The sequence below is a fragment of the Myxocyprinus asiaticus genome, chromosome 4 (genome assembly GCF_019703515.2).
Source record: "Myxocyprinus asiaticus isolate MX2 ecotype Aquarium Trade chromosome 4, UBuf_Myxa_2, whole genome shotgun sequence".
Classification (NCBI taxonomy): domain Eukaryota; kingdom Metazoa; phylum Chordata; class Actinopteri; order Cypriniformes; family Catostomidae; genus Myxocyprinus; species Myxocyprinus asiaticus.
Genome location: NC_059347.1, coordinates 22,906,112 through 22,932,670, shown reverse-complemented (window position 1 = coordinate 22,932,670; position 26,559 = coordinate 22,906,112). Strand labels below are relative to the sequence as shown.

Sequence of the window (26,559 nt, the reverse complement as noted above, 5' to 3'; positions counted from 1 at the left end):
TAAGGACAACAAAGTCAAGGTATTGGAGTGGCTGTCACAAAGCCCTGACCTCAATCCGATAGAAAACTTGTGGGCAGAACTGAAAAAGCATGTGCAAGCAAGGAGGCCTACAATCCTGACTCAGTTACACCAGTTCTGTCTGGAGGAATGGTCCAAAATTCCAGAAACTTATTGTGAGAAGCTTGTGGAAGGCTACCCAAAACATCTGACCCAAGTTAAACAATTTAAAGGCAATGCTACCAAATACTAACAAAGTGTATGTAAACTTCTGATCCACTGGGAATGTGATGAAAGTAATAAAAGCTGAAATAAATCATTCTCTCTACTATTATTCACATGTCAGAATAATATGAAACATTGAAATAAAATAGTGATCTTAACTGACCTAAGATAGGGAATGTTTTCTACAATAAAATGTCAGGAATTGTGAAAAACTGAGTTTAAATGTATTTGGCTCAGGTGTATGTAAACTTCTGATTTCAACTGTATGCCAGTGTTAGCCAAAGAAAGTGGGGAAAAACATTGGGGAAGTTTTGCCCATTGTACAAAAGTGCCTGGCAGGCAGCAGATGCCCTAACCCTGACCTACCCTAATCGGTGCCTGTAATGCTGAGTAGCCTGCCTGGAGTAACTCAGGACACCTTTCTCCTATAGTGTGAAGTTTCAGTAAGTAAAACAAAAATGTGCTGTCAGGAGATTACATTTTTTAATCACGATTAATCTCATGATTTTTCATAGTTAATCTCAGATTTTAAAAGTACTGAAATTTTACTCTATATGTACTTATTTCCTGTCAAAATACAGGTGCATCTCAATAAATTAGAATGTCATGGAAAAGTTCATTTATTTCAGTAATTCAACTCAAATTGTGAAACTCGTGTATTAAATAAATTCAATGCACACAGACTGAAGTAGTTTAAGTCTTTGGTTCTTTTAATTGTGATGATTTTGGCTCACATTTAACAAAAATCCACCAATTCACTATCTCAAAAAATTAGAATATGGTGACATGCCAATCAGCTAATCAACTCAAAACACCTGCAAAGGTTTCCTGAGCCTTCAAAATGGTCTCTCAGTTTGGTTCACTAGGCTACACAATCATGGGGAAGACTGCTGATCTGACAGTTGTCCAGAGAACAATCATTGACACCCTTCACAAGGAGGGTAAGCCACAAACATTCATTGCCAAAGAAGCTGGCTGTTCACAGAGTGCTGTATCCAAGTATGTTAACAGAAAGTTGAGTGGAAGGAAAAAGTGTGGAAGAAAAAGATGCACAACCAACCGAGAGAACCGCAGCCTTATGGGGATTGTCAAGCAAAATCGATTCAAGAATTTGGGTGAACTTCACAAGGAATGGACTGAGGCTGGGGTCAAGGCATCAAGAGCCACCACACACAGACGTGTCAAGGAATTTGGCTACAGTTGTCGTATTCCTCTTGTTAAGCCACTCCTGAACCACAGACAACGTCAGATGCGTCTTACCTGGGCTAAGGAGAAGAAGAACTGGACTGTTGCCCAGTAGTCCAAAGTCCTCTTTTCAGATGAGAGCAAGTTTCATATTTCATTTGGAAACCAAGGTCCTAGAGTCTGGAGGAAGGGTGGAGAAGCTCATAGCCCAAGTTGCTTGAAGTCCAGTGTTAAGTTTCCACAGTCTGTGATGATTTGGGGTGCAATGTCATCTGCTGGTGTTGGTCCATTGTGTTTTTTGAAAACCAAAATCACTGCACCCGTTTACCAAGAAATTTTGGAGCACTTCATGCTTCCTTCTGCTGACCAGCTTTTTAAAGATGCTGATTTCATTTTCCAGCAGGATTTGGCACCTGCCCACACTGCCAAAAGCACCAAAAGTTGGTTAAATGACCATGGTGTTGGTGTGCTTGACTGGCCAGCAAACTCACCAGACCTGAACCCCATAGAGAATCTATGGGGTATTGTCAAGAGGAAAATGAGAAACAAGAGACCAAAAAATGCAGATGAGCTGAAGGCCACTGTCAAAGAAACCTGGGCTTCCATACCACCTCAGCAGTGCCACAAACAGATCACCTCCATGCCACGCCGAATTGAGGCAGTAATTAAAGCAAAAGGAGCCCCTACCAAGAATTGAGTACATATACAGTAAATTAACATACTTTCCAGAAGGCCAACAATTCACTAAAAATGTTTTTTTTTTTATTGGTCTTATGATGTATTCTAATTTTTTGAGATAGTGAATTGGTGGGTTTTTGTTAAATGTGAGCCAAAATCATCACAATTAAAAGAACCAAAGACTTAAACTACTTCAGTCTGTGTGCATTGAATTTATTTAATACACGAGTTTCACAATCTGAGTTGAATTACTGAAATAAATGAACTTTTCCACGACATTCTAATTTATTGAGATACACCTGTATATTTATTTCCTTCTTTGGAAAGAACAACACAATAGAACAAAACAATATGTAACAATAATGCTTTATTAACATTTTCCAAACTCCACTGTACAAAGACAGAAATTGACTAAAATAGCTCCAATTCGAGTAACATTAAACATTTACCAAAGTCTAAGTGGGATGATGACTGATTGATTGAACTACTATTCCATGCAGTGCGCATTAAATCTCTTAAACCCTTATCCTCCACAATATTTATCATCATCAGGCTGTCTTTTCACTTTGAATATGGATTGCACATGATTTGTTTCAGGACAGCAAGCGCCGCATTGAACTCCATTTGAAAAGTGCATCTGCTTTAAGCACTGGCATTGCTGATGGAAATAAAATCAATCCGAATTGCCTGGTATTCATTAGCTGACGCTTCAGAAGCTTGGCGGCAACGGGTACAAACTTGAAATTGTTAAATTTGAGGGGAGCGTCAACAGACCCTCCACAGGAGAACAAAGCTGCGCAGCAGGCTTGTAAGAATTGACATGCTTATGTGGTAATATGTTGACTTACAAAAGACATGAAGAACAAGTTCCATCAGCATTTGTTTTATAAGAGATCCTTTCTCTGGCACAGACTCACTGTTGTGTGTTTGTTTGTAGTGTGTATACGAGTGTAATGTCCCCGCTGGACACATCGCAAGGGTTCTGCCCTCTAACCAGTGTTCAGAACTCACACAGAGCTGAATAAAATTTCAGAATCTAATGTCAAATCGGTACATGCCTTAAATGCGATTAAGAAAAAATGAACATTTTATACATTTTAAATTAATCACACGTGTTAAATCTGACAGCATAATTCAAACAGACTAACCCTAACCCTGTGCCTAAAAGAAAACTTTTTATTTTTTTTATTTTTTTAGAATAGATGTATGATTCATTTTTCCATGTGAGGATGTGCCCAGATGTCCCTAAAGGGAGGCTGTGTCAGATTTAGCTCACTTTTCATTCTATGTCCAATTTATAACCAAATATTTACATGCAGATACAGGATCCGACACACACACACACTCTGAGATCACATGCAATACATAGAGATTCACACATACTATAAATACAAATCTTCACATAAGAGGGTAGAAAACATGAGAGCACATTCACACAAACACACTCACATAAACATAAACCCTTCAATGACAACTTTAAAGAAGCTGTTGAATTTCAAAAAAGTGATGTGTTCACTTGTTCCTCCTAGTTCATTCTCAGTCGTCTCTCTAGAGTCTCTTCAGAAAAGCTCCAGTCACAATCAAAAAGGTCCTTCTATGGGAGCGTGATATGTATTGAATACTATATTATACAGTATTGCTTCAAAACATGTTCTGATTCTATGGGAGCGTGATACGCATTGAATACTATATTATACAGTATTACTTCAAAACATGTTGTGAATCCATCCATTCGCTTTTGAGAATGACACTGAAGTTTGTTGACTCAAATGAAAGTGCACCCCTTACAACTGTAGTAAATAAGAACAAGAGGAAAAACACTGTTGCATTTCATTTTTTTCTGTTTCCTTGTGTGATGTCAGTATAAACAAACAGGCAGGAAGTCATATTACAGCAGCATTACATGTGTAAACAAACAAGTGCTTTATAGAAATCTGTTAAATCCAGGCCTCTCCTGTGGCTTAACAATCGAGAGCTACCACACACACACATATGGTGTCGTCTTCACTTCGTGCTTCACTTGATTCTTTTGCCAAGCTGTTTTATGTTCTTTGTTCTATAAAAGACATCCTTCTACAGGAATAACCCATCGGCATGGATGACGCTGTTAGCATCCTCCTGAAAAGATTAGACGAGTCAGGTCTGCAGCTCTCGCAAAATCCACACACTTTTTTCACGGGGGAAATCTGTCAATACAGAAATGTTTTTGCATACCTGGCTGTTTGCATGCCACATGCAGTCGATGTTTGAAGTGAGCATGACATGTGTCAATGCGGTAAGTGCGACATTGCTTGATGACAGGGAGGGACCTAAAAAAGAGACTAAACGAGATGGGCTCCTGGTTTCCCGCACACCTTACTGTCACTCTCTTTCTCTTTTCCATTTTGACTAATTATAGTTAATTTGATTCTGCTCACCTATTAACTCGTGTAGATATTCTGGCCTCAAAAACTAAATTAGATTGGGATTGTTTGGTCCCGGTGAGAAGTTTTTTTTTTTCCGTCTTGCTGACAGAGATTGGCCCAAAACCAATGCATGAAAAGAGGTCAGGAGTACGCGGAGTGCCCACAGGTGGTATGCAGCATGACCCAAGATATTTACATTAAAAAAATATAAATTTTATTCAAATGTTTTCCATGTTTTATTTCTAATGTATGATTACAATTGTAATATATCTTTAAGATAGCCCACCTTTTTCTTTTTTTTTTCTTTCTTTTTTTACATTGGCAGTGCAGGATATGAATAGGTAACATTCTCATTGCGCCGGCGGCTGCGCTGATGTCTCTGTGCGCACACCACAATATTATTCCCATGCAGAAAACAGAACAGAAAAAACGGATGCTATTAAGGCAAGATATCATTCCGTTTATTTTACACATTCTCAGACTTCCTTAAAGTCTATGATCTTAAATAGTGCTTTTGACTCAAAGACACTGGGTTGTATTTGGCTGTATTTTGTTTTTGATTTCACTGGAAGGTTGCTCGGATGAGGGACAGAGAAATGGAATGCGCGTCAGACAGCTGTGCGCAAGGTAGCGCTATGTGACGAACATTGCTGCAAGGTCACCTATAGCCGAGTCCGCCTATGACTAGAGGGAAGGAAATTACTTAGTTTGACAAGTTTTAAAGTTAACGACTGGTAAGGGCATGATTCAGAGTAAAATGAACCTCCAGTAGCTTACTGCAGATGCTGTTTTCATAGATCACATGCACATTATCACATATTTTTAAGGGTGATGCTAGCTGCATAATTTTAGGGGGGCTGAGATGAAAAACAGGGTCTAGCAATGCCTAAGCATCAAATTTCTAAATATACAATACTGTGCAAAAGTCTTAGGCACATAAGATGTTTCACAAAAGCATTTGTCTTAAGATGGTTATTTATCTTCAGCTTTAGTGTGTCAATAGGAAATATAAATGTTAGACTCCCAAACATTACTTTTGCAAATAGAAAAGATTAGAATAGAAGAACAGGGAGCCCTGCAACAGATGTCATGGCCCCCACAGAGCCCCCCACTGAACATTATGTCAGTCTGAGATTACGTAAAGAGACAGAAGCAATTGAGACAGCCTAAATAGATAGAAGAACTGTGGCAAATCCTCCAAGAAGCTTGGAACATCCTATCTGCCAACAATCAAGAAAAACTGTGTCCAGGGGTACCTAGGAGAACTGGTGCTGTTTTAAAGGCAAAGGTGGTCACACCGAATATTGATTTAGCTTTTTTATGTTTATTGGACTTTGTATGACATTAAGTGATAAATGAAAACTATTTATGTCATTATTTTTGAAGACATCCTCACTATGCAACATTTTTCACAAGTGCCTAAAATTTTTGCACAGTACTGTATATAGTAGTTTGTTTGAACTGGATTGCAAAACTTCTGAATGTTAATATTGTATGTTTGATTTTAGAAACGCACTCTTGCTGATTGTATAAACTACAGGAATATTGATATTAATCAAATATGGCATTGTGTATGTTGCTCACAATCCTTAAGACTATGCTAAAAATGTATATCTGCCGAATACTGAAACATATTTGAGTGAACATTGGTGGTGACTTGGTGGTACTTGAAAGTTCTGATTTGATCGAAGGCGGTACATGGCCTAAAAAGTTTGAGAAGCACTGTCTTAGACCATAGAGGTCCATAGACGATCAAGTGAATACCAACATTTGTCATGACCACACTTATGAATGGAGTTGGTTCACAATGCCCCTCAAAATCAAATGTTCATTATTATTGTATGTAGAAAACCCCAGCCTGAGCTGTGATGACAAAGACAGAACACAATAAAAAAAATATATTTATTTATTTATTTATTTCATTGCCAATGAAAACAATCATTGCCAAAACATCTACTGCAATATAATTACATATTAAAAACTTGCAGGGAAAAAAAAAAAAATCAGAATACACAACTGCTTTTTAATGGCCATCAATGCCAGACAGTTTTCATCCAGATGGTGTTGTTACCATCCTCACTATGCAACATTTTTCACAAGTGCCTAAAACTTTTGCACAGTACTGTGTGTGTGTGTGTGTGTGTGTGTGTGTGTGTGTGTGTGTGTGTGTGTGTGTGTGTGTGTGTGTGTGTGTGTGTGTGTGTGTGTGTGTATGTGTGTGTATATATATATATATATATATATATATATATATATATATATATATATCCATCCTTATTTTTTTATTTACAATGTCAAATTCAGGTGAAAGGTGAGCAGTTTCCATCCTTCACTTTGTAACATTGTTTAACCATCTCAATAGCCAATGTAAGCATCCTCTCCACCTTGTCGGCAAACGTGAAGGGGGAAAACCTTCGGTGAAACCGATATATCGGTCTACCTCTAGTTACAGCATTTACCAGTAGGGGCTAACTGGGCCATGATATCTGGCCAAATCTTGTGCTGTACTTACAAAATAAAAAAGGACAGGTGTGTGTACATGAAGTGACCAGGCCAGCCCATCCTACAGGCAATACAGGCAACGTGTCTGACGGGGACCCACGAACATGGGTAAAGCATATGAACAATTCATAAAATGTAAAACATTGATGACTTTTAATTTGAAACTCTCCGCAGCCCTGTGGTTTCCAGAGCGCTTACAAGCTGGATAACATGCAACGCACGTGGACCTGATCATTTTACATACAAATCACAATGACGGTGAAAACTAAAAACATCATATTATGTATAAAATGAGCTCTGAATAAACACAAAAAGACAAATAACTGAAAGTGACTACAAATAAAATAGCAGCAGTGTATCTAAAATCGGCAAGAAGTAAAGCTAAGCACTACACACTAATCTGCATAGTTTATCATAACGCAATCATTGCTGGGAACTAGAGCGCGGCTTCTTTTCGCAGTATTATTAGACAGGAAGGAATACAGACACTGCCTATATAAAGATGCAAGAAAACTCACATAGAGTGAAAATATGAGCAATTAATCTGGAAAATAACCAAACCGTCCTATCTGCAAAGATGTTAGCTCTCTACGAGCTATGTGCTTTTTCTTTACATTTGTTTACAAATATATATTTCAAGGTGTTGTGTTAATAGGCTCTATTTAAAATATGTATTTTTATTTTATTTATAAATAATTATACATTATACATTGCTGTAGTTACCTTATTTTCCCTGATATTTTAACTTTTATTAACTTTTGTACACATTCTGGCCAACTTTTTGTTTTCATTGATTTTTTTTTTTTTTTTTTTTTGTGCTCTAAATAAACATTTCAAGCTTTTTCAGCAGAATTTCAAGCATTGTCAGCAGTGTCCTATACAATTAAAACTATTTTCTTATTTAGTGTAACTTTAATGGGTAACACTTATGGTTGTATTTGTTAACATTAGTTAACTACATTAGTTAACATTAGGGATGCACCGATCATGATTTTTCATGGCCGATTCCGATTGCCGATTTTTTTACAAGCAAATGGGCCGATTCTCATTTTCATTTTTTTTTCTTTAAGCAACAGACAAGAAAGAATGAAAGAGTTCATCAAAAAGATGTTTATTTGCTCTTTTACAGGCCAAACTGGCCTTAAATGAAAAAATATCTGTAGCTATGTGAAATTAGAGGCAACAACTGCATATTAAGCACTAGTGGTGCACCGATCAGGAAATTTGAGGCCGATATGATCTCCTATTTTTTTAACACTAAGATCTGCCAATACGATTTTTTTTAAAGTGCCCTTTGCCACACTTTTGCAAGTTATATTCTGCAGTTATGTTTATGCCCCACACAGTAAAATTACAGTAACACTTTACAAAAAGGTTCAATTTGTTAATATTATTTAACAACATTACTGTAGTTAACATGAACTAATGAACTTACTGTTAGTTACAACATATACTAATACATTTTTTAAATCAAAAGTTGTATTAGTAACATTAATGCACTATGAATTAACATGAACTAACAATGAACAATTGAATTTTTATTAACTAACATTGATTAATAAATGCTGTAAATATATATTGATCATTGTTTGTTCATGATTAGTTAATGCATTAACTAATGTTAAAGAAATGAAACCTTATTATTAAGTTTTACTAAAATTACATTAATTGTGAATTGCTAACATTTATTTGTTTTGAAACAGTTATGAATAGTTCTGTTGTCAATATCAAAAGGTCACTGTGACATACTGGCAACCTGTAAAAACCAGGAGAGCATCACACACAGCAGAGATACATTCAAAAATAAGAAAAATAGACCCATTACAAGCTTTAAAACTGCTCCAGTGAGAAATCATTAATATCTATGATTTGTTTACTGTCTTTGGCGTCTTGTTGTAAAGAAAATCACAAATTAAGCAAATGCGTGAAGAAGCGGTGTCATTATTGAAGGTTGAACAGTTACATCTGTTATTGGTGGTATTGTGACCAACATTAATCTGATTTAAATTGGGATCCTCAGAGAATATCGCTGAGATGAGTGACCGATGAGATACTGAGAGCACCTGCAGAGTGCGCATGTTTCTTTGACACAGAGAGCGCTCATGCTGAAGGGAAGGGAGTGAAACTAAAAGCGATCATGATTGCTCAAACAGTCTCTATAGCTCAACACAACGTCTGATTGTAGCGACTCACTTCATGTATCATGTATTTGCATGTTTATTTGTTGTTAATTTGTTCTTATACCTGTTAGCAGCCTCTTTATCCTCTTCCTGCTCACTGTGCAGCGAGTCAGAATAACTACCGTAACGACTCTAAAAAATGGGTAGCTTAATATTCATACACGTGTAATTCTTACACATTTTTAAAACCAAACCGGCATATTCATCTGAATTACAGCATGTCTGAAAGTTTAAATTTGTGAATGCTTAGAATTGCCAACAACTCACCCTTCAAAGGCCACTATGTCATGCATCAAGGGCTGAGCAAGCACTCATTCATTAGAGTAGCAGTGTATGTGTGATTCCCTGCGTGCTGCAAAAAAGATCGGCCCTAAATCTAGGCACGATCGGCCGATCACGGATTTAAGACGAATATCGGCCAATTCCGATCGGTTGCCTAGTTAACATGAACTAACAATGAACAGTACTTAATCTTATTTAATGTTAATTTCTACATATACTAGTCCATTTTTAACATTAGTTAATACAAGATGAACTAACATGAACAAACAATAAACAATTGTTTTTTTATAACTTGATATTAGCCAAGATTAATAAATGCTGGAAAATTTTATTATACATTGTTAATGATACCTAATGCAAACCTTATTGTAAAATGTTACCCAGTAATTATCATACTTGCAGTTTCCGTGACCTCATTTTAATTGTAACACTAGTTGATTTGTACTTCTAGAAAAAAAAGTTGAAAGGTGATCAGAATAAGGCAATAAAACGGTGACTTGTCAAAGCACCTAAAATACACACATTCCTTTATGCATGCATGTACATTTTAACCTAACATTTTCGTGTTGGGAAAAAAAGCTATTGGAACACATTAGTTGTCATCTACCGAGCTATATACAGTATAGTGCTTATTTTTTAGTGGTTTCTATAAAAAAAATAAATAAATAAATAAATAAATCTGCTCATCACGTTTGCAGTGGTTCTATGGATGTTTTAAAGTTATGACAATTTTCACACGGGGGGTGGAGGTATTGTCATAATTTCGCCTAGGGCCCCACAAACCCACGGGCTGGCCCTGTGAAGTGAACACACATTTACCTTGCTTTCACCATTGGTCTCTTGCTTACAAGGTTGTACGCCTGCACTTTTACATCATGCAAAATACAGCCCTTACAATCCCCACATCCTCAGCATGATATAATGATGAATGTTAGTGGACGGGGGGCTGGGGTGAAAGACAAGACCCTTCTTATCCTGCCCTGGGGCACTGGCAGGCAAACCGTGCCATGGCCAAGGGCAGGGATGGGTGTCATCAGCATGCACACACATTCTAAGCTTTGCAGAGTGTAATTTCACTTAGTGATTTGCTGTATTTCAAGTAGCTTCTAACCCCAGCAGCTTGAATGGTGAGCGAATGGAAAAAGCCTTAAAGTTGCTGCTGTGTTCTTTGAAATGTCCACAAATGGCTCCAGCCTTCTATGTCTGTCTTATATGGAACCGAGAAGGAGATGTTAGGCAGAATGTTAGCCTCAGTCACCATTCACTTTCATTGTAAATGGAAAAAGATGCAATGGAAGTGAACGGTGACTGAAGCAACAGTCTGTCTAACATCTCCTTTTGTGTTCCACAGAAGAAAGAAAGTCATACAAGTTTGGAAGAACAGGAGGATGAATGAATGACAACAGATTTATCCTTTTTGGGTGACCTATCCCTTTAATGCTTTGAGGTTGCTGTTGAATACAGCTCTGTTTTCAGGGATGGGATGGATTAAAGATGGCTTGCTGGCATGACTCTGGGTCTCTTGCACGAGCTCCTTGCATCTAACAGATTTTTCTGATCCGTCTCATTCAGAATGTACAGAAAAGAGCTGTTGCTCAAAACCCGGTTGAGGTTTCTTGCATAAATACTTGCTGAGTCCTGTACTCTGTCTTTGATGAGATCCTGATACAGTTATGATGCCATTTACTGTATGTACTGTAGCCATTTGTGCATTGCTAGCAAGAGATTGCTGCTGATACATTTGTAAAGGATGAAGTATTTGTAAAGCATGCCTGGCTTACAGGCATGGCCACATGCCTGTAAGCCAGGCATGTGGCCATAAGATGTTACAGCCATTAGCTACTTTCACACATGAAACCTGTAAAATTTCAGTACAACTGTCAGATTGCCTTTTCTAGTAAATGTACCACATCTGCTATTCACTTGCAAAAGCTTCTGTCCAATTTGACAAAAAATTTGTACTCCCAAATCACAGGTGTTAAACGGCACTGTTTCTTTTCAACAACTTTGTGAATGGCTCTAAGCAGACTTCTTACATGAATCTCACTGCTTTGTTTACACATAGCATACAGTGGATATAAAAAGTCTACACACCCCTGTTAAAACAGCAGGTTTTTGTGATGTAAAAAATTAAACAAAGATAAATCATATAAGAATTTTTGCACCTTTAATGTAAAAATTACAACTTATGCAATGCCAATGAAAACCAAAGTGACACATTTCAGAGAAAAAAAAAACTTAGAATAACCTAACTGCATAAGTGTGCACATCCCTGAACTAATACTTAGTTGAAGCACCCTTTGATTTTATTACAGCACTCAGGCTGTTTGGATAGGAGTCTATTAGCTTGGCACATCTTGACTTGGGAATATTTTCCCACTCTTCTTTGCAAAAACGTTACAGATCTGTCAGATTGCGAGGGCATCATGTGTACGGCCCTCTTCAGGTCCCCCCACAGATTTTCTATTGGATTCAGGCCTGGTCTCTGGCTGGGCCATTCCAAAACATTAATCTTTTTTTGCTGAAGCCATTCTTTTGTTGATTTGGATGTGTGCTTTGGATCATTGTCTTGCTGAAAGGTGAAAGATCTCTTCATTTTCAGCTTTCCTACAGACGCAAGAAGTTTCTGTGCCAAAGTTGAGTATTTGGAGCTATTCATGATTCCCTCCACCTTCACTAAAGCCCCAGTTCCAGCTGAAGAAAAGCAGCCTCAAAGCATGATCTGCCACCACCATGCTTCACCATGGGTATGGTGTTCTTTTGCTGATGTGCTGTGTTGTTTTTGTGCCAAACATACCTTTTACAATTTTGGGCAGAAAGTTCAATCTTGGTCTCATCAGACCATAACACATTTTTCCACGTGGTTTTGGGAGACTGGATATATGTTTTTGATGGGCTTGGATGTTTTTTTTTTTTTGTTTTTTTCTTCATCAGAAAAGGCTTGGTCTTGCCACCCTGCCCCATAGCCCAGACAGATGAAGAATACGAGAGATAGTTGTCACATGTAGGGAGCAACCAGTACTTGCCAGAAAGAGCTGCAGCTCCTTTAATGTTGCTGTAGGCCTCTTGACAGCATCCCTGACCAGTTTTCTCTTTGTCTTCTCATCAATTTTGGAGGGATGTCCTGTTCTTGATAATGTCACTGTTGTGCCATACTTTCTCCACTGTCTTCACTGTGTTCCATGGTATATCTAATGCCTTGGAATTTTTTTTGTAGCACTCACCTGAGGGATACCTTTCAACAATGAGATCCTGTTGATGATTTGTAAGCTATTTGTGGCCCATAGCTCTTGTAGTAGCATGCAACCAAGAAGATGTCAGAAAAATCCTTCACTTCAGGTGAAGACAGGTGTGTACTATTTCACATGAGCTTGATGATTGGTTGATTCTGAATACAGCCACATACCCAGTTATAAAAGGGTGTGCACACTTATGCAGTTAAATTATTCTAAGTTTTTTTTGTTTTTGTTTTTTTTCTCTGAAATGTGTCACTTTGGTTTTCAGTGGCATTGCATAGGTTGTGATTTTTTACATTAAAGGTGCAAAAAGGCTGATATGATTTATCTTTGTTTAATTTTTTACATCACAAAAACGTGATGTTTTAACAGGGATGTGTAGACTTTTTATATCCACTGTATAAGCAGAACTTTTCCGGTAATATTACAGCTTCGCATACCAGGAAATTACCAGAGCTGATTTATCAGGGTTTCCCAATTGGTCCTGCTCGCACATAAACTCAATGGAAAGTGACACATGATATATTATGGGACTCAAATGTTATGGGCAGTTTGTCGATAGGACATCTATGCTACATCAGTGTGTTAAGGACAATATGAAATCAAAATGTCCAATCAACCTTTCATCAAAATAAGTTTATCTCTAAAAATTACTTTTCTACTGACACAACCAAAGCTGAGTGGATGGGGAAAATAATGTTAACCAAAAATAATATCAAAGCATAAAAGTTGGTTTAGAATGCCCAGTTTTCCTGATTCAATGAAGCCCTAATGAAGTCCAACACTGCACAAATATTTTTCTTTAGTAATTTTTGTCTTGTTTTCCAGTAAAAATAAACTTGATTTAAAAATTAAAACAAGATATATTTACTTGCCAAGCAAAATGTAATGTCTTATTTTCAGAGAAATCTGACAATTGTTTTTTTTTTTGGTTTTTTTTGCTAAAAAAGAAAAAAAGAAAACAAAATATGCTATATGGGTAAGAAAAATAAACTTGTTTTCCTTTTGAAATAAGTTGTATTTTTCTTACCCCATTGGCAAATAGTTTTTTCTTGTTTCAAGCATAAACCTTGCTAAATTTATTTAAATTTCTTTGAAAGCAAGCAAAGGTCCAAAAGAGAGGGAAAGCTCGCACACAATGTGTAGAAAAAGTCTTTTTTTAGTTTATTGAGAGGCCAAAAAGTGCAGTATACATGAGCAACTGGGCACATCGATTAGGGATAGATCACAATGGTCGACAGTCGGTCAACAGCTGACTAGTTGATTAGTGAGGTTGACTAGTTTTAATAGGTTTTTCACATTTTTTTAAAATAATTTTAGCCTCTAGTGGAACATTTTTTGGCCTTTCAATAAACTAAAACATTTTAAGACTTTTTCTATACATTGTGTATGAGCTTCCCCTCTCTTTTGAAACTCAGTATGATTTTTTTGAGCTTATGCACCAAAGCTATTTGGAAATATAAGCCCTTTCAGTATTTGGCGTGAACGTCTACAGCTTTTGTTCTGCTGTTGGTTTACTACTATTTGAAAGCAAGCAAAAATATCTTAATAGCCATTTTGCTTGTCAAGTAAATGTATCTTGTTTTAAGAATGTTTAGACATTTTTACTGGAAAAGAAGACAAAATATACTAATTAAGAAAAAAAAAAAAAAAATATATATATATATATATATATATATATATATATATATATATATATATATATATATATATATATATATATATATTGCTGTACACTCTCCATTATTTCCACCTGAATGTTCTGTTTCACTTGAAATTTTTAACTTAAAATGCATCGCAAATGTCGTTTAATGTTGACTTTAAATATATCAGTTTTATGTTACCCAAACAGCCTTTGTTAGTGAAACAATCCATGTCATTGAACTTGCCCAACATTTTACTTATGACTTTCTGAACCCTTCAAAAGTTTAATTGCCTCCATAGTTCACCATGATTTTGTGACTGTATTTCCTTGCCTTTGTCGATATTTACAATATTTGTCACTAATTCACTAAGTAACAAAGGAGCCGTCATTTCTTTTGTTGTGGTATTAGTCTATAATACACTTAAAGGCTTAGAGCTCCTCAGTGCCGTTGCTCCAGTTCTGTTATGACAAACGATGGCTCTATGTCTTTGTTAATAAGGCTGAGTTCAAACGCAGTTTTTTTTTTTTCCTTTTCTGTGTACGTTAATGGGAGTATTTCCCTCTCTCATTTTGCATTGAAGCTGCATTAGATTAAAGCTCTGGCAAAGCTCTCGATTTAGTCATTACACAACTCCTCATGCTCTGTTTGTTTTTTGTTTGTTTGTTTGTGCTAGTCACACCAAATACATTAATCAGTTTCTCAGACTTTCTCTCTTTCCCTCATATTGTGAGTGCCTTTGAGCTGCTTCTGCATAATATTTCTCCTATTAAAATGCATAATTAACTAAGTCACTTCCTCAGACTAAGATGAGGCTTTATGCTGTGACACTGTTAAGATCAATGCTGAATGTGTGAAGCTGAGTTTGGTGTGTGTATGTGTTCCTCCAAACTTTTTATCACAAGAATTTGAAATATTTATTAAGGTTCTTGTATAGTAATGACAATACACAGTGTCATGATTTTTTAATACCTTTTTACTTTCTGAAACATGTTTGTATCTAACAACAGAACAAAAACACATTAGTAATGTTTGAGAGAAATATTGTAAATGCTTAGGGTCCTGCTAATCAGTTCTTCAGGTAATGTGAAATAATGGATAAAATAACTGAATGATCAAATTAATTATTAAATTAATTGGCCAAAAAGCTAAATCGTTTCAGAGACGGAGCAAGTTGTTATTAATACTGTGGGAATAGCCTGTTGTATATTTGTATTTGGCCATGTTCATTGTAATTCCATGGTATTTTTGAAGTACTTTGGAATACCATGTAAATACCATAGTACATTAATATGGTAGTCATTCAGTTCCATGGTATATATCAGAGTGACATGGTATTATTATCTAGTACCATCACAATACCACCATGGAACCTTTTTTGTTAGGGTAATCAAAAAAATAAAATAATGCTGTATTATACAAATGTGTGAATCTCTGCCAATGAAATGGACATGCCAACTGTCAAAAATGCAGTTCAGTCAAAAATGAAATTGACACATTCTTCCCATTTTCCTAACGCAGTGGAAGATATGCACTCAACACAGTGGAAGCTATGCATTGATATGTTGACCATTTGTTTGATACAAGTCCGATTGCTGTGGCTCAGAATCGAAATAAGCACTTTTGAGGAGATGAAATGCCCATCGATACAAGCTGAAATGTTTATACAGCTCCATCTGTGTGCTATAACTGATACAGAGCTTGCTCTGATAATCTAGAAGGGAGGAATGGCCCCTCTCTTTATCAGCCTGGCATGGTGGCATCGACAGAACAAGGGTTCTGTGCTCGTTTTCTTTTATTTATTTTTTATGCGAGGCGTGGGGACTCGTGGTACGGATGGACAGAGAAATGGATGCCAGGGAATTAGGTTACAAAAAGCTCCTGTTGTGTCCCCCATGCCCAGTAATCTGTTCTAATCTGTGCCTGTCTGGCCCATTGTCCTGATCAATCTCTGTTTGCTCAGTATTCTAATGTGATTTCAGACACGCAAACGGACTTCTACTTTGTTGTTGTAATGTGTATTTCTGTGGGTTTGCAGCATGAGAAAGAAGTGTTAGAGTGTTCGAGATTTTTTTGCTGTTTTTAAAATCAACTTGTCGTGAGCTGCCTGAACTAGTCAAATAATCTGTCGCAAGGACATCCTGTATAATAAAACCCAAAGTATACTTTGATTTTGATGCAGACGCTCAGCGTCTGCGTACAGTAGAATGTGAGCCTGTCAAAGTATACTCCATCATGACGGTACACAGGCGGTTGGCACATGCGCACTACGACTGCTATAAGACACCAAACTATTTCTAAGGAGTTTTGACCCATAAAGATGTCTTTATATTACTTCAGACTCGAGTTATGCAAATGCACGTATCTCCTGACCTCCTCACACACGTGTTCTTGATGTGCATATCTACTGTTGTTGTTTTTACCTTCGTCTCCTGTTATTTACTGGCAATTACATCTTCCTCTAGCGTTTCTTTTGGACTGCAAAGGATCAAATGTGAGTATTGCTACCTTGTGGATCCACTAATTTGTGCAAATAATACCAGGCGCATGCACATTCTGCATGTTCAAAGACGTGCGGTTAGAAAAATCAGGCTGTGAACGTTCAGTGCTGGAGCACTCTGCTGATGACGAGATTTGCATCACGCATCTGACCGAAGTATACTTCGGGCTTCACGCGCTCTGTGGCGTTCACGTTTGACCAAAGTATACTTGGACTTAATGCCAAAGTCCCTTTCAAGACAAGGCAGTTCACTCTACGGTCATCTTTGTAACGCTCTCGGGCAGCTATTTCCATGCGGCATGAAATTACAGCTCCTATGTGCTTATATGGGGAAAGACCGAAATCTCCAAAATGGTTGGTCAAGAGTACGAAAACATTCAGTATTAAACATACTTCAAACCAGCAGTAAAATCTGACAACAATGGTGTCATAAATTCATCTTATTTAGCTCAGATCATGGCAAAAATTGCTATTTTGCAGCCTAGTAGAATTTAAGTTTTGACAGGCAATGTCTTTATCTAAAAGGTGATTGACACATTTGGCTAAGGTGATCCCAAAACTAGCCTAATTATACAGGCCGTTCTTACAACAGATTAGTTGTCTGGTTCGGGCAATCCACCGACTAGTCAATTTCAAAAACACAAAAAAAACAAAAATCAAGGTGAACCGAATGAAAGAGAATGCGGGGGTCTCAAGACGTACTTTTAAAAGTTGATATATTTTTAACTTGACACTTTGTCTTGAAAAATGCAAAGCTAATGGTGAGATGCTCAAAAAACAGTGCAAGACATGATGCAATGGCCAAAGACATAAGACTGAATGTGTATGGTTGTAGCAGTGGTGTTTTAACGGGGATGAATTTAAAGACACAACTTTTCAGAGAGGGTTTTACATTGCAAACTGTCTAAAAGGGGTCACACACCTGATGCAACACAGAGCATCCTAAAATTCGAAACTGTTGATTTCTGTGAATGTACTCGCACCAGTGCCACAGCTCAGCATCTGTGAGTGGCACTCATAGTTTCCCATTAAATTCCATTAGATTTTGCCCGAATCATTATCAAGGGCTCATTAACATCACTTTGTTTATTCTGGAAGAAGTTCAAAAACGTTCTTATGTAACTTGTCTTAATGGTGATTAGATTCACTGTTTTGAACTGCCATCTATGCATTTTCCTGTTCATTGTACTACCCATGACCCAGCGTGACTTGTCCAGTGTGTGACTGGCTTAATACACAGCATAGTCCAATTTCAGCATGATAATTAAAGCACAGAGGCTAAAATTATAAAAAATTATGAAAAACCTATTTAAACTAGTCAACCTTACTAATCAACTAGTCAGCTGTTGACCAGCTGTCGACCATTGTGGTCTATCCCTAATCAATGTGCCCAGTTGCTCATGTATACAGTATAGTCAGACTTTTCTCCACCTCTCTATTTCTAGTCTTTGTCTGCCCTCTAAAGGCCAAGGGGCAGCTTGCTTTGCTGTGACTGATACCTAGTTTATATGCACGTTAGCTGAACCAGCTTGTATGTGGCAGAGGTGCAAATATCTGCAAAGACTGAATTCCCTTGCTTTACGTATGTGTGTGAGCGTTGTTCTTGTTGTGTGTGTGCCCTGTATGGGGTGCATAATTACCAGCCCTGGCATTTAATCCCCCCCAGATGTTTTATTTATCTGCCAAACGCAGTATCTGACACATCACACCAATACTGAGATGCACTTCAAATGTTCGCCACGACGAGCGAGCCAGTATCATATCAGAACCCCAGCTGACCACTTCATGCACTGTGTATGTGTGTTGTCTGTGTGGCAAAGCACTGACAGATGTGTATTTCATGGGCCATTGTGAAGAAAGTGTTGCGGCTGATCAGGCTGTTCTGGGGGGAGGGAGATCTGCCCGTAGCTCGCATTCATCAGGAGTTGCTGGTGAGCGTATATTCACGCAGGCAGTCTGGAAGGCAGCCCAGCGCACTCGTCAATACCCCATCCTCAGCCTTTGTCATATTCCAGGTTTCGTCCTGTCAGGAAGTTTGACAGCACTGTGGTAGAACCGGCGTTAAAAGAGCGCTTGCACCTCTGCTGTCTGCTGCTGCCCGCTCACAGGATGGATTCTGATGGTGGACGGGTTTGCTTAGCACGCGAGGAGGTTGTTAAAGACCCCATGAATCCATTTGACATGCAGTTGTCCTTCCTGTATTGAATTATTTCGTATTGAGACAGCAACTTTGGGTGGACCATATCAAAGGGCTTTTTAAAAAAAAAAAAATTTATATATAGCAAATAGGATTTAGTTGTCACTGCCATTAAATCAAAATTGCTACTTGCTAATTAGTCATAAATCTGTATATCTGATAAGGGTTAATTTTGTGAACTTTTAGGGAGTACAGTAGTATATAGATTGCCACAAAGCTAATAGACATTGACTAAAGGCCACAAAACTCCAAATTGGTTTTCATGGGATCTTCTAGCGATTCAGGTTAGGGTTGAGAATCAGTAACCGTTAACATATGCATTGCTTCGCCTATGTGGATGAACAATTTTTTTGCACTGCACACAACAACAAACATACAGCGTGCTGCCACCGTGTAGTCGATTTGTGAACAAATGACTTTTATGAGTCGTTTTTTTTTTTTTTTTTTTTTTTTTTATGAATTTGGTCAAAAAGACTCAAATCATTTTCAATCTCATGAGATGTTATGGTGGCCATGAAGTGCAAAACAAAACAAAAAATCTAAAAACACAATGGCAAATCCAAAGACAAAATAACAATTCAGAAACACATCATCAAATCATAAAACACAACAGCAAGTCTGAAAACAAAAGAGCAAATCAGAAAACATAGATATGTGTTTGAATCAGTCCAACAACTTGCTCATTTAATCGGTACTGTGATTCATTACATGGTTATGTCCAACTCTATATTAACCGAAAACTGTTGTGTTACACAGTATGTGTGCTAACGGCTCAAGAAACTTTAATCAGATCAATTACTTGTGTAAATATACATTCACAGCAGAGTTTAGTTGTAACGGTAGTGCTTTAGTTGTAACTGTAGCAGTAATGGTAATTCAGTGACAAAAGAAGCATTAAACAATTGCTAAACAAAAACAATACTATTATTTGTTACATGTTTTAGTGTATAGTTGGGACCAATTATTAGTTATGGATACTAAAAGAATTGTTAATTGAATCATTAAGGAACCAGAATTGTTAAATTTCGTACAATTCCTATCCATAGTTCAGGTAGCATTCATTACGTGAAAGATTTACTTCAAAGAGCTTGATGACTGGGAACGTGAGAACTTCGGTAGCATTGTGCATTGAAATGACCAAGGCTCATTTATTTAAAGTGCTATTTTGTATTCTGGGCTGGTGAAAAACATGGTTTAAACAGAATTAAAATGGTTGTTTTATCATTTGTGCAGTAAACTCTTTGCTTAAACACTCACATAGTTTAATGCTATTAAATTAATGCTTTTATTGGAATGCCAATGCTATATTTTCATTATTATCATACAGTGTCATGGTACTTGTGATGCAAAATGAAGCACTTGAGCTTGAATTTAGTGTGCGCTAGGAATGAAAGAGATATATGAAAGTCTTGTGTGTTTTGAAGTATGCCAGCATTCCTCATACTAAAGGAAAAAACAATCCTTTACAGAGATCGGGCACCATTTAACTGTGCATAAAACATGGCCTACTCTCTGTCCAATTTTTATCAAAGTTGTAGAGCATCACGCGGGAGGAAGCTGGAGGCAACCCAAGGCCTCTGCCTTCAACAAAGAAGACATTTGCAGTTTTATTGAGTTGTCACTGTGTTTCAAAGTCTTATAGTAAGCACCAAAAGGAAAACAGATTTGTTTTGTCTTGTCAAACAGCAACACTGTTTTCCCTAAAGGCAGAAACTTGTTAGGTATTGAATACATCTGTCAAGGATTCAGAGAGGTGCACACTGACCTTAAACTTCTGAAGTTTTGTCTGAGCTCTGGGCAAGGTTTCATCCATGGAGGGGTCATGGTGATGACCTGCTATGAAGAAATTTGTTCTTGTTCTTCACCACTCTGTCTCTATCACTCTCATTTTCAGCTACTTGACCTCAACAATCACTTTGACCCAGGTTTTTTTTTTAATCCCTTCTATTACCAAAGTATTCAAGGGTTATCTGTCAGGATATGCTTATTTCCATTCCAAAAGAAGTATTGGGTTGCATGATTGGTAATACATTGGTACTTTAATATATACCAGGGTACTAAATGATTGCCATATTCTTGTACAGTATACCACCAGGAATGAACACTGATCATTGTGTGGTTCCAAAGATAGATAATCCAAAGAGATTAATAGAAATAGCAACAATTGAAAGATCTAAAATTGATAATTGTGTAGTTCCAAATTTCATTAATTTGAACAGATTAACTGAAATATCTGCAATGGAAAGATGCAAAAGATGGAACACTGATAATTGTGCTGTTTCAAATATTGTTTATTTAAAGGGATTAATCAAAATATCTGCAATCAATAGATTGAAAAGTCAGAACACTGGTGATTGTGCAGTTACAAAGATGGATAATTAAGAGATTATTCAAAATATGGAAAAGATGAAACATGGAGTGTTAATTTAAAAAGAGATCAAAACATCAACAATTGAAAAGATGGAAAAGATAGAGGCAAAGGATATATATATATTTTTTTTTTTTGTCCCCCAGTATATTATACCTGTAATATAAAGCAGCACATCTTTCTACCTTGATTCTTGCACTTGTGCATATAATGATCCTGCTTTTGATAGTGGGATTTCATCTGAGTATCAACAGTGGCTGGAAAGCACGGAAAAGCTTTTAAGAGAGGTGTAGAGTTTCTGAGCTTTAGCAGAATGGCTGCCACATTAGCACAGGGGTTTAAGAGTCAAGTATCGTCAAGAGCCATTTGCTGTTGAAATGGATAGATCTAAATGCAAACAAAGAGTGTACTTGACACGGCTACCGTTTGCTAAGCCAAAAGTAAGTGTGTGTGGGCTTTACCTTCAGCCAAACTAAAGCCACTTAAACTGCAGTCATGTACAGAGGAGAGGAAAAGTCATTTAACATAAACTTATATCAGTATATACCAGCTCTGTTGTGAATCACCTCCAAAATTGAATGTATTGTTGCCAAGAGTTAGAAGTAGGTTTGTGGAAGATTTGTTATATATATATTGATATATATACATACATACAGTTGAAGTTAGAAATTTACATACGCTTAGGTTGAAGTCATTAAAACTCATTTTTTAACCACTCCACAGATTTCATATTAGCAAACTATAGTTGTGGCAAAATCTACTTTGTGCATGACATGAGTCATTTTTCCAACAATTGTTTACTGATAGATTGTTTCATTTTTAATTGACTAGGTCACAATTCCAGTGGGTCAGAAGTTTACATACACTAAATTAACTGTGCCTGTTCCAACCTGACTCAGTTACACCAGTTCTGTATGGAGGAATGGGCCAGAATTCCAGCAACTTATTGTGAGAAGCTTGTGGAAGGCTACCCAAAATGTTTGACCCAAGTTAAACAATTTAAAGGCAATGCTTCCAAATACTAAAAAAGTGTATGTAAACTTCTGACCCACTGGGAATGTGATGAAAGAAATAAAAGCTGAAATAAATAATTATCTCTACCATTATTCTGACATTTCACATTCTTAAAATAAAGTAGTGATCCTAACTGACCTAAGACAGGGAATTTTCTATGATTAAATATCAGGAATTGTGAAAAAACTATTTCAAAAACTAGTTTAAATGTATTTGGCTAAGGTGTATGTAAACTTATGACTTCAACTGTGTGTGTGTGTGTGTGTGTGTGTGTAATATATATATATATATATATATATATATATATATATATATATATATATATATATATATATATAAATAATGTTTTTTTTATATTTCTGTTTCTGTTTATTTCAGTTTGTTCACAATTTGTTACTGTTCACTAAAAAGACAGGTTATTAACAAAAAAAAAAAAAAAAAGTTCACAAAAAAAAAAAAACATGTTACATTTATGGTAAAATATCGGCAGCTGTGGTTGCCAGAAATGTACCATAGACAGGGTTCCCGTGGGTCCTTAAAAAGTCTTAAAATTTGTTAAATTCAGTTTTCTCAAATTTAAGGTAATAAAAAGTCATAAATATTTTAAATAATATTACAAAACTCTTAATTTTCATTTAAAGAGGTCTTAAATTTAGGTACGGAAAGATAGGAATTGCGACGTCCTGATGTGATAATTCAATAAATTCAATAAATGCGTGTGCTGTGTCCTTAAAAGATGTGGCACTGTTCCAAGCATGCGGGGAGCTTGTGATACTGTTTCTAATGGTTGCAGAGCAGTCCGCAATCAGTGAGTACCTTATGACAAGGTATCGCTGATGATTCACTGTTCATGAATAATGGCAATGTGTTAGAAGTGTTTATATTGTAATACGTTGTAGATTATTGTAAGAGTGCATATTTTATTTCCCTTATTTGTTTAAATGAGCAGCTGGAAGCAGTGATGCATGTGCAGGTGTATTTTCGGCTTGTTTAATGTTAAAAGTCCTGTGTTATGCATCAAATGTTATTTGGGGTATTATTGGTGTTTTGGTTGCACAATAAACTGCATCTGGGATTTAATTAAATTTTGACTCTTGAAGCCTCTCTGGCTCACCCCGTCATAGGAAGGAAAGACTTAGAATTTTTTTTTTAACACATTTAATATAGGCTATTCATTTTAACAACCATCGGCAGATTAATCCGTTATTGCTTTTCTTTCAACATATTATTATATTGGTAATGTCCAATATCGGTCAACCTCTAATTCGTATGTAGTGATATAATGATAAACACATCAATTTGTGTGTGTGGGTAGGTTTAAGTGGTTTACGGAGACTTTTTTTAGGTTACAAACTGGTAATTACAAGGGTATTATGCTATAAATGTGGTTTATGAGTACATTTCTAATGTCCCCATAATTCAAATCGCTTAAAAAACATACTAAACTATGTTTGTTTAAAAATGTAAAAATGCAGAAAATTTTTTGTGAGGGTTAGGTTTAGGGATAGGGTTAGGGTATAGAATCTAGAGTTTGTACAGTACAAAAATCATTATGTTTTTGGAGAGTCCTCATAAGGGTAGCCGCACCAACGCGTGCGTGCGTGTGTGTGTGTGTGTGTGTGTGTTAAAACATGTCTTAAGTATTGTAAACTGGCAGATAACCTGTTTTCAATGTTAAGGCCTTGTTGAATGTGTGCCCCAGTCTGTTTGAGTAAAAGATTCTGTGATACATAATTTATTTTGAGATTGTGTGGATTTTGTGTTCTGCTATGGACACAAGATATTAATTTTATTTGTTCAGGTCTTAAAAAAGGTCTTAAAAAGTCTTAAATTTGATTTTAAAAACCCTGCAGCAACTCTGGTAGAAAAAATACGGTGACCATGTTTCAGGCTTCACGGGATGTAATTTTGAAGCCCGTATATTTTACGGTTCACTACCGTTTATATTATTAAATGATACTTGAATACTAACCTTCTGGAGCTATAAAAGTCTGATTTTCACTTCAAAATGTATTGTTAATCACCATAGTAACAGAAGGACACATGATGGCATAAAGTTCATCAAGATTGGCCCTTCCAGGAGCAATGATTAATACACATGTAAAGACAGTGCACAGTGTAGCTCACCCAAACGCAAAACACTATCAGGAAACGTGTGGTACTAAAATAATGCTATAAACATTAACTAAACGACATAAAATATAACACAGAACACCCCAATATACATAACTGATATTAAAATTAAGATAAAACAACTATTCCAATAAAATTTTATGAAATGTGATGGGTCACACAGGGACATCTGGGAATGCCCGGCTATTGTTTTTCACTGTAATTTTAACAATAATTTACTGTAAAAAATACATGTATTCTCTTGTTAAACATAATATAAATTTTTACTGTAAAATGACATGTATTTTCTTATTAAATTTATTATAATTATTTACCGTATATGTTAAGTTTACGGTTTGTATTATTTTACCCCAGCATTAATACAAAAAAAAAAAAAAAACTATGGTCTCCCATTTACCTCTTTAGAAGTTTACCCTGCTATAGTTTAAGTCTGCATTGCACACTCAGAAATGTGAAAAGGGTCCATTGCTGACTTCACTTGGTGATAAATTACTTGCCATGATGTCAATCATCTAAGCAAAGAAAATTTTACAAAATTGATCTTAATTGATCTGAACGACCCCTGATCATCTCAATTAGTTGAGACTTTCTAAATCTATACAGTAAATTGTTCCTCTGATTTCTTGCCAGGCTCTCTTCTGCTACAGCTGCGTGACAATAACGGTCAGACCCCTCTGGATCTGGTTTATTCTGCAGCCCTACGTGAGGAGCTCCATCGCTGTGCAGAAGAAGGCGACAAAGCTCTTGATGCTCCCTGCTTGGAGGTGCTGGATCTGCCCTTCATAGAGGCCTGCTCTTGGGTGCTCAGCTGCCTGCTTCTCACCTACCTCCAAGAACAACACATACCTTCCGAAAAAACCTCCCTCACACCACTTGATCTCAGTCCCACTGTATGCCACACCCTGGTCCACCTCAATCCAAACACGCTAGACTCCGCCTGGGGAGATTACCGTGCGGTGACCCTGGCTGAGGACCTGAAAACTCTGTTGAGTATGGAGCAGTACGTGTCACAGGTCAGCCCAGCACTGAGACACTGTGAGGGGGTTCAGACCAGTCTGTTTGTGCAGCTGCTGGAAGATCTGCAGGCGGAGGGGAAGGCACTGCTCACTGGAGAATCTGCATTTTGACCTGATCTAAAATATTCTATATAATGAAACAAAAAGAAAGGGGAATGTATCTTTGGTCCTGTGGTAAAGTTGTGGCTTTTGTTTAACTGCTAGTGAAATTGCCAGTGTATTGCCTGGTGTTGTGGAACAAACATTTGTATATGCATTTAAGTGCTAATAGTGAGCAAAGAATTATTACTTAAGAACCTGTTCTGACTTTGGAGTTTTACTTCATTGCTTTGTTGTTAATATGTTAAATCAGATCATATTTACAGGAATGTTTTGTAACTAACACTAGAAAAAAATATTATTTTTACATACTTGTATTAATTTTCATAATATTTAACTGTAAAATAAAGTTTTCTTTAGGAAAGTCCTCTTTTATTTTACCCTCTTTACAAGGATATAAACAAGGACACACAGTATACAGTATGTTCAAAAGGGAAAACTAGTTCTCTACGTAAACTGTATACTGCTATTTTTTTTATTTTCTGTATGCCTACTATTTTTAAACAGAAGTGACCAACTGAATCCCTTCACGGAGGAAGTAATTTAAAATCATGTGATCCTGCATGGTACATTACAGTATTTGAGGTAGTTTATTTGAAATGTTACCTGGAATCTAAACCCTTTAAAATATTTCTTACATTATTTCCATGCTTGTCTTTACCAAGTGCCACATAAAGTGCACAAGTTATTTTTAGAATGAAAACATAAAGAGGCTATATTTGATGCAAAAGATTTATTTTCTACAATCTTAAGAGCCTTAAGCATGAATTTAGCTGTTATCAGTCTCATTCAAATAATGTGGCAATATATACCTTCACGTAGGGTGTTCCACATGGACATACTGTACCCAACCATATTGCCGTGCTCCCTTCCTCAAGGCTTTGCTGTCAGGTGCGAGA

The 26,559-nt window shown here is 36.7% G+C and overlaps 2 protein-coding genes across 5 annotated transcripts in view; one reads left to right on the top strand and one right to left on the bottom strand.

Moving 5' to 3' along the window:
• LOC127432253 (SMC5-SMC6 complex localization factor protein 1-like) overlaps positions 1–25,967 on the top strand; it is a 70,776-nt gene extending 44,809 nt beyond the window's left edge. For all 3 annotated transcript variants that reach the window (XM_051683175.1, XM_051683168.1, XM_051683172.1), the window contains exon 19: positions 25,176–25,967. In XM_051683175.1, the coding sequence (XP_051539135.1) occupies positions 25,176–25,672 (497 nt within the window). In that variant the 3' untranslated portion in view covers positions 25,673–25,967. The remainder of the gene's footprint in view (positions 1–25,175) is intronic.
• LOC127432191 (multiple C2 and transmembrane domain-containing protein 1-like) overlaps positions 1–26,559 on the bottom strand; it is a 491,532-nt gene that overhangs the window by 242,573 nt on the left and 222,400 nt on the right. The window lies entirely within an intron of this gene.